The sequence below is a fragment of the Papaver somniferum genome, chromosome 4, assembly GCF_003573695.1.
Source record: "Papaver somniferum cultivar HN1 chromosome 4, ASM357369v1, whole genome shotgun sequence".
Classification (NCBI taxonomy): domain Eukaryota; kingdom Viridiplantae; phylum Streptophyta; class Magnoliopsida; order Ranunculales; family Papaveraceae; genus Papaver; species Papaver somniferum.
The window spans coordinates 160,817,901-160,825,968 of NC_039361.1; the positions used below are offsets into that span (position 1 = coordinate 160,817,901).

The 8,068-nt window shown below is 37.7% G+C and overlaps 1 protein-coding gene across 1 annotated transcript; it reads left to right on the forward strand.

Annotated features, from left to right (window-relative positions):
• The first annotated feature begins 688 nt into the window (after positions 1–688).
• On the forward strand, positions 689–6,357 carry LOC113271759 (cleavage stimulation factor subunit 50-like). Its single transcript, XM_026521667.1, has 14 exons — positions 689–1,068; positions 1,152–1,235; positions 1,326–1,459; positions 1,615–1,687; positions 2,097–2,180; positions 2,258–2,344; positions 3,240–3,310; positions 3,400–3,451; positions 3,549–3,606; positions 3,988–4,088; positions 4,178–4,332; positions 5,090–5,198; positions 5,730–5,786; positions 5,868–6,357. The coding sequence occupies exons 1-14, from the start codon at positions 970–972 to the stop codon at positions 6,021–6,023; spliced, it is 1,320 nt and encodes a 439-aa protein (XP_026377452.1). The 5' UTR covers positions 689–969; the 3' UTR covers positions 6,024–6,357.
• Positions 6,358–8,068: the final 1,711 nt, after the last annotated feature.

Below are 8,068 nucleotides of genomic sequence, written 5' to 3' on the forward strand. Positions count from 1 at the left end.
TCACTATGTCATAATCTGTACAATCTGGAACGAGCATAATAGAAGGGTGTATGGAGCTAGACAAAAAAAAACGAGAAGGAGATTATTTATCAGGTTAAGAAAACTATTGTCCTATGGACATGTGATATGGAAACTTTCAAATTTCTGGGTTGCAATCAAGTCTTGCATCAGTCGGTGTTAGTGTTGCACATGAGTTAGAGTCTGTAACTATGTTTATTTGGTACTCTGCTTTAGATCTTTTCAGTAGTCAAAGAGACTCTTGTACTTGGCTTTACCCTTTTATTCTAAATCTTTTTTTTTTCGGAAAAAAAAGTTTGAAATAACCTTAGATTCGGTTTTTGTTGTTGGTTGTTGGGCCTTACTGGGACCTGTGCATCAAGGAGAAGGAATGCGTGTTAAGCTTATGTTTGGATGTTTTGTCCTAACTTGGAGCTTTTACATTTTTTAATCCACAATCTTGTATATGGGCACTCCAACACTCCACGGTTAAGAGACTCTTAAAAAGATCGCTAACGTTGGAAAAATCATCGATGCCACTGTGATTGTCATCCAACATAATTAGGACTATCAAGTGATGGAGTTTCTATCACCCGCTAGAGATTTATCACGTATGAATAAGTGTAATATTGGACACTTCGCCACTTATGTTTGTCACTTTGGCATATACCCATTAATGGTTGCAAAAAATGCAAACCACTTGATATGCCATGTACAAACGAATATGCCTTAACGAGGGGTAATTGATCTGTTTCAAAGACTCACTCCATCCCCTTCTCACAAACTGGATGAGGCGGGTGGGTGCCTGTACCAAAAATCATTAACGGTGGTGGTAGCAGTTTCCAGTCTAGATTTATGGATGTCAATTTAGTTCAAATTCCAAGTAAAAACAACCAAATGTATCAGTAGGGTTTAAATAAATAACAGGAGCAGATTGGATTAGGGTTTTGGGTTTCTTATTAGTAATTCCAAATGGAGACAAGTTTAGAACAGATTTTGCAAGATGGGAAGTTGCTTCGCCAGGTTAATGACTTGATCGTTGCACATCTTCGCGACAACAACCTCAATCAGGTACTAGTACTAGTATTTATTTAAAGGCCCCCAACTGAATTTTCAATTTGATTGATTGATTCATCCAATTTCTGATTTCACAGGCTGCCATAGCAGTTGCTTCGGCTACAATGACACCATTGAATGTGGAATCACCTCCAAACAAGCTAATTGAGCTTGTCGCAAAGGTTATATTTTTTATCTTTACAGTACTTAGAAAAAATGAAATTGTTTTTTCATATTTCAGTTCCCTGGATCTGTTCTAAAGCTGTTTACAGGGACTTGCAGTGGAAAGGGATGAGGCATTCAGGGGAGTTGCTCCTGCAGCTGCTCTCTTTGATTATGGTTCAGCAGCTATACCTGCTGGATATGGATTGGTCCCCCCACCTCGTATTACTTCTGTTGATTTCAGGTATCCATTTCAGTCACATTCTTCCTTCTCATTGCTTGCTGCTGTCTTCATAGAGCCCAAGATTCCATTTCTTCTATCACAATATTTTTGTTGTTCAACTGGTGGTAGATTTTGACGCCATTATTGCTAATGATCAATTTTGTTGTCAACACCAGTGCTGTGCAGGATACAAAAGGGGCTTCCAAGAGTTTTGCAAAACACGAAACTAGACATGTTTCAGAGCATAAGGTACATATACCGTTTGGGCATAAATGCAAGATATATGTTCAACAAATTTTCCTTTTACATTTGCCAACTTATGGAGCAGAATTGGAGACTTACAACTTAGTATATTAACTATTATAGCATAACAACAGGACAACCTGGAAGTATAAGCAACTGAACAAACTGTAATTAAAATAAGATGTCAACTGGTCAGTTATTGTATACTATTGATCTTTGGCTCTGGTGAACTCATTTGATTAGGTGTTTTTTCTAGCAGGTAGTTTACGTTTAACATGCAGATCAGTTATCATGGAATATGAGCAGATAACAAATATGTTGTGTATATACCGTCAAACATAGTTAACACTTGCCACTATCATATCGCAAAAAAAAAAAGAATTACTCTGGTGACTTTCCTGGTTATGTCTTGCAGAATGTTGCTAGATGTGCAAGATTTAGTCCTGATGGACGATATGTTGCAACTGGAAGTGCTGACACATCAATTAAGCTATTTGAGGTCAGTTATTCTCTTAAATACAACCATCATCTTGTTGTGGCTGGTGCGAATTTCATAGATACCAGAATTTCTTGTAGATTTCAAAAATCAAGCAAATGATGTTGCCAGATACAAGAGATGGTCCGGTGCGACCTGTAATAAGGACATTTTATGATCATTTACAGGTAATTCTTTGTGTTCCAGATCATCTAACAGCTCCAGGTGCATTATGTACGAGTTAATTTTTCCCGTGTTCCTTGTTTGTGTTTTCTTTTTATTTTTGCTGGATGCACTGCTTCTCTGGAGTTCTTCTTTTCCCCTGACTACAAATACTCGGTTGTCTATACTGATGGAGTCCCATGCAAATAGTCCCTTAACAATCACCAAACATATGTAAATACATCCAGCAAGCGTGTATAACAATTTATGTAACAGAATAAGGAGAAATCCCTTTTAAGTGCAGATATCAAATATGTTAAAGATCTATCTTCTAGATGTTAGATGTAGTTGGCCTAGTATCATCCTCGAAACTGCTGTGCTATCAGTTTCTTTCTTTTCTCTTGATCTTATCCCAGCATAAAACCGAGTTGGCATGGGGTCCTAATTTTCACTGCTGTGGCTGATAGCACATACATACTTGCATTCAGGAATGTTTGATCCTGATCTGTATCTTACTCCAATTAAAATTGTTGGGTCCTCGTTGATGTTCTTTGTTTAGTTGGTAATTTTACACGCTTCCTTTGTTTTAAAATGAACAAGTATCCTGTTAATAAGCATTGTTTTCTTTCTATATGAAGGTATGTTAGAATTGTATGGAAATCCCTATTAAATGTGATAAAACTGACTGAATAAGGTTGTCTGTCTCATGCATCAAGATGCTTTTCGTCGCCTTATATTCTGATTTATTTATGCTTCAATTAGGCAGTACCAATGCTTAGGATCTGGTATTTATTCATGTTGCTTAACGATGCCTTTCGTCATCGATGATTAAGCTGTTCCGATTTTCAGTATCCATTATTCTTAATGTTGCTCAAAGGGCTCCACTATCTTCCTTTATATGTTTCATTGTTCGAACTGCAGCCAGTAAATGATTTGGATTTCCATCCTCAATCTACTATATTAATATCGGGGGCCAAAGATCACACTATAAAGTAAGTTTTAGTAGCTTGGCAGCTCATAAATAAACCTTTCCTTCAGAAATTTCTTAGCTTGTAATCTATCTCCTTCTGCTCCAATTCAGGTTCTTCGATTTCTCAAAAACAGCGGCGAAGAGAGCTTATCGAGTTATTCAGGTTCACACTTCAGTATTTGTCCTTAGTTTTAAGTACGCAAAACTCATAGTGGGGCATATTACTGAGTTCTTATGTAGATGTTTGGTTTTTGGTGCAGGATACTCACAACGTGAGATCTGTATCTTTTCATCCATCAGGGGAATTTCTTTTAGCAGGTATTTGGTGTCTTTATTCTATTTTTTTATTTTTTGTTTTCATGGTGATATTGTAGTACGTGACATTGTTGCACTTCCCTCCACCTGCCATTGTTGTTAGGGCATCAACACCGATCAACTGAGTAAGATCGGTAGGCGGCCATGTTTTCAAGCATTTGAGCCAGATGAAGTATGTAAATTGCATATACATGCTTTATAACTAGATAAGCTTAGTATTTCATTCGGTTTTTATGAATTCTGCTAGCAGTTTATCTTTCACTCGATTACAGATAAAACCCCGATATGCATGACGTCATAGTTTAGTGCTGCATCTGGAATTAAACCCTGCAACATGTATTGTAACATTTTTTGACCATTGATGAGAATGTGGTATGTTTCCAGGGACGGATCATTCAATTCCACATCTGTATGACATAAACACCTTCCAGTGTTACTTATCAGCAAATGCACCAGAAATTGGGGGTAATGGCGCAATCAATCAGGCATGTTTACATTAACTGAGAGATCAATATATATGTCCAAGTCAGATTGTAGCATGAATTCAGTTTACAGATATTATTTGTTTATGCAGGTCAGGTATTCATCTACAGGTGGCACCTATGTAACAGCTTCTAAAGATGGTGCTGTGAGGATTTGGGATGGGGTAACCGCTCAATGTGTGCGTTCCATGGTTGGGGCACATGGGTCAGCTGAAGCCACCAGTGCAAGTTTCACCAAGGACCAAAGGTAAGAATCTCTTTTGTATTGTGTTAAAAAACGTGATTAGTTGATTTCTCAAGCAAGCAGTTGTTAGGAGAAACTAGTCTATTATACCTCCAGACAACTGCTCATGTGTCATATTTTACTGTATTTGATGAGTAACTCTATGTGCTGGAGCGTTTTTGGCTGTATCCTCTATATAATATAGGCTTTTGCGTGCTCTGCATTTCTTCAAGTGGCGGGGACTTGGGTGTTTTTGACAGGCTTAAAAATTGTGGAATGGATGCTATTTAAATGGAACTTCTCCTAAGTGGAGGAAGGGCTAGTTATTGTTTGGAATCACATTTTTCTTGGAGGGCTGATTTCCCTGGGCTGTGTATTTGGATAGCTATGTCATAAGTTGACATATAGGCAAATGAAAGTCGGTGCATAGATGCAACAGCATTTATTTCTCACCATGGTTAAGTTTTACTTCTAAAAATTTACCAAAAGAATCTTTTTAGGTATCCGTCTGGATATCACTGGGAGGAGCATTCTTTATATCATTGAAAGTGTGCGGGGTATTTACATTTTACATGGTTCGACAAAATATGGGTGTGGAAATCTCTTTGCTGCCTGTGCATCGTTTGCTGACATCCTAGGAAAAATTAGTTTTTAATCAGTGGTTCAGTTACCCTTGTTTGATAAAAGAAGTTACTCCTGTACAGGTGTGCAACTGACTGCTTGTTTCACTTGTATTTATTATTTTAGTCAAACCATTCACCGCACGTCTTTGATTTCCTAGATTTGTTCTCTCCTGTGGAAAGGACTCCACGGTGAAGCTTTGGGAGATTGGCACAGGGAGACTAGTCAAACAGTACATTGGAGCTACACATACGCAATTGCGCTGCCAGGTACTTGATTTGTCTAGCCATCTTTGTTCCACGAGTTTACAATTCATTGTGGTATCTTCATTCTTGCTTTTGGATCTGTTGATCACCTTGTTAGAGGTGACTTTAGGAAACAGTAATGAATGTGGATTGCTTTCATATTTGCATTCGAGCATCAAATCCTTTTGTGATGTGTTTCTTCTGTCTATCGGGATTAAGAATAGAAGTTTGTCTTGATTTGCAAAGCCTTTTTACATCCTGTGTAACCCAAAAATAGCTATATCTAACAATTGATTCTCACATTGTTTTGGCTATTCTTTTATGATAGTTGCTTTTTGATGTGTTATTTTAGACTTTTGTGCCCACTTATAAATGATGCATGTCCGCTCCTGAAAAGTATCTGCAAATTTTGGTAGATCTCTCTTTGTCATTATGTTCATTAATCCATTTAAAAGGCATTATGTAAATGACGAAGATTACTCATTGATTCTCTTTGCCCTTTTCCTAATATTATTTATCTAAGTATTAAAAGGTTGAGTTACTTTTCGTATACAGGCTGTTTTCAATGAAACGGAAGAGTTTGTACTATCCATTGATGAACCAAGCAATGAGGTTCTCTCTCTTTTCCTTGTCTTTTAGGGTTCAAACTACATTAATAGCCGGTTGTAATTAACCGATGTAAACGAGTTGCAGATTGTTGTCTGGGACGCTTTAACTGCTGAGAAAGTTGCAAGGTGGCCGTCTAACCACACTGGCGCACCACGCTGTCTGGAGCATTCACCAACTGAGTCAGCCTTTATCTCATGTGGGACTGACAGGTCGGTGCGGTTCTGGAAGGAAACGCTTTAGGCGCTTGAAAGAGAGATGTGGTGCCATAGGACCAAAGAATGCAGATGGATGTTGGTTTTTCAATTTGAAGAACATTTATCTCCAACAGAAATTCGCAGTATAAAAACTGCACACTAGCAAAGAAAATGAAAGCCATAATTATAGAATCTGCCAATTGTGACTCCCGACAACAAAGTATTGACTGGGCAATTAGAGGTTCAGGGTTCATCACTGTATCTGAAAGTATTGACTGGGCAAAGTTAGGTCAGTTTGCAGTTGTAGATTGTAGCATGCATCTGTAATCTTGTAGATCTCAGTATCTGAATATGTTTTATAGAATCTGCATTAGCTGCAATGTTTTTTTTGCATGAGATGTTACTTTCTTGTTTTGTTAGAAACCCCAAACTGAATTTGACCCTCAGTTGTGCAGTTTTCATTAGTTATGAGATTCAAATCTTTTGTAGAATTCTTAGTTCTAACTGGCTTATCCAGAATAGCAGAAAAAAAGAAACAACAAGCTCAATCTGTATTTGGCATCAATCTGGACAGTATCTTCGTGTACACCTTGTTTGTTTTCTCTTGACTCGCCTGACTGAAATCACCCAACTCTCCACAGTATCTTCGTGTACATCTTGATTGTTTTCTCTTGACTCGCTTGACTGAAATCACCTGACTCATATGTATATTTGTTTATTGAGTCAAATCTACCTCAAAAATATGAGTAGTTTGTTCGCATGAGTCATGGGTTATTTGACTAAAACGGGTCCGAGTCAAAGGTAAGGACTGTTTCAAACAGCGAGTCATATCTGACTCAAAAAACCACAAACGGTCTGGTATCTGATTCGGCTGAGTTAAGTCCAAACTTCCAGTCAGCAAAGAAGAAGAAAAAAGAAATAAAAAAGAAAATAAAATAATGCTCGCCTATTAAATTCGGTCAGAATGGTTACTAGAGGGAACAAACTAGTATCAGCATGTGTGCTTCATTAGGCGAATTAATAGGCCTTAACACGACCAAAAGAACTCTCTGGATGAATCGGGCGATCAACCCGGCGATGGAATCGGATTGACTCAGAAAAAAAATTCATCCATAATCTCGATTTCTCTCTTGGATTTCTCATTCTCTTGCTTGTTGTATACGATCAGTTTAGTTCTGTTGCTTTAATCTCTTACAAATTGATACTCATGATGGCTCAATTTTCTTTTTTCTAGGGTCTGGCTATGGTGTTTGAAGGTTGCTAAGTCATTTGAGTGGTTTTGCCTTATGGTCCCGGTAATCTCTATGCAAGGCTTGTTTATGGCTCTACTTTTGATATCCTCTCTGCACGCGTTGATTCATTTACTACTAGGTTGGAAAATCTCTTCGATTGATTCTCTTTCTTATGGTGTTATTCACGACAGCCGCCTATTTAATGTTTTCAATATTACTTTAATGGCTTGTAAGAAGGTTGTTACCAGGTGTATTGCATTCATTCATCAGATGTTCGGTCTTATTTTCTTTATATCTCCCTTTCACCTCGTTCTTTTCTCCTTTCTCTTCACTTTTTCTCTCAGTCTTTCCAAAATGGATGCGGAGATAGTTCCAGTTCAGACAAATATGGAGTTTGTTTCTTTAACTGACCGTCTCAGAGCTTTGAAGGTTCCTAAAATTTCTATAGAAGATCTTATCTTGGGTGATGAACAGTTTAAATTTAGCTTTTTAGGCAAACCCTATTCAGCCAAAACTTTTACAGTCGGTGAATTGGATAAACAGCTAAAGCAGCTCTGGTCGAAAAGTAAAGACATTTTTATCAAAAAAGAAGAAAACGAAACTTTTCTCATAAAGTTTCATACATCAGAAGAGTATGAAGTTGTTTTAAAATTTCGCCCTTGGTTTCTAGATGGAGATTTGTTAGTACTTGAACCCTGGAATCCCAAGATACCAAAATCGCAAGTTGATCTCACAAAGCAGCTCTTCTGGATTCGTCTGTATGACATGCAACTTGGATTTGCTAATAAGGGTATAGTGGAAAGTGTAGTATCCGCAATGGGAGCAGTTAAAGAGATTGACCCTCCTGACTGTATAGTGC

Excerpts from the sequence above, each read along its gene's own strand:
- LOC113271759 (XM_026521667.1), top strand. The coding sequence starts at position 970 with ATGGAGACAAGTTTAGAACAGATTTTGCAAGATGGGAAGTTGCTTCGC. Across the intron at positions 5,199-5,729 it reads ATACGCAATTGCGCTGCCAG|GCTGTTTTCAATGAAACGGA; the intron begins GTACTTGATTTG and ends TTTCGTATACAG. Across the intron at positions 5,787-5,867 it reads TTGATGAACCAAGCAATGAG|ATTGTTGTCTGGGACGCTTT; the intron begins GTTCTCTCTCTT and ends AACGAGTTGCAG.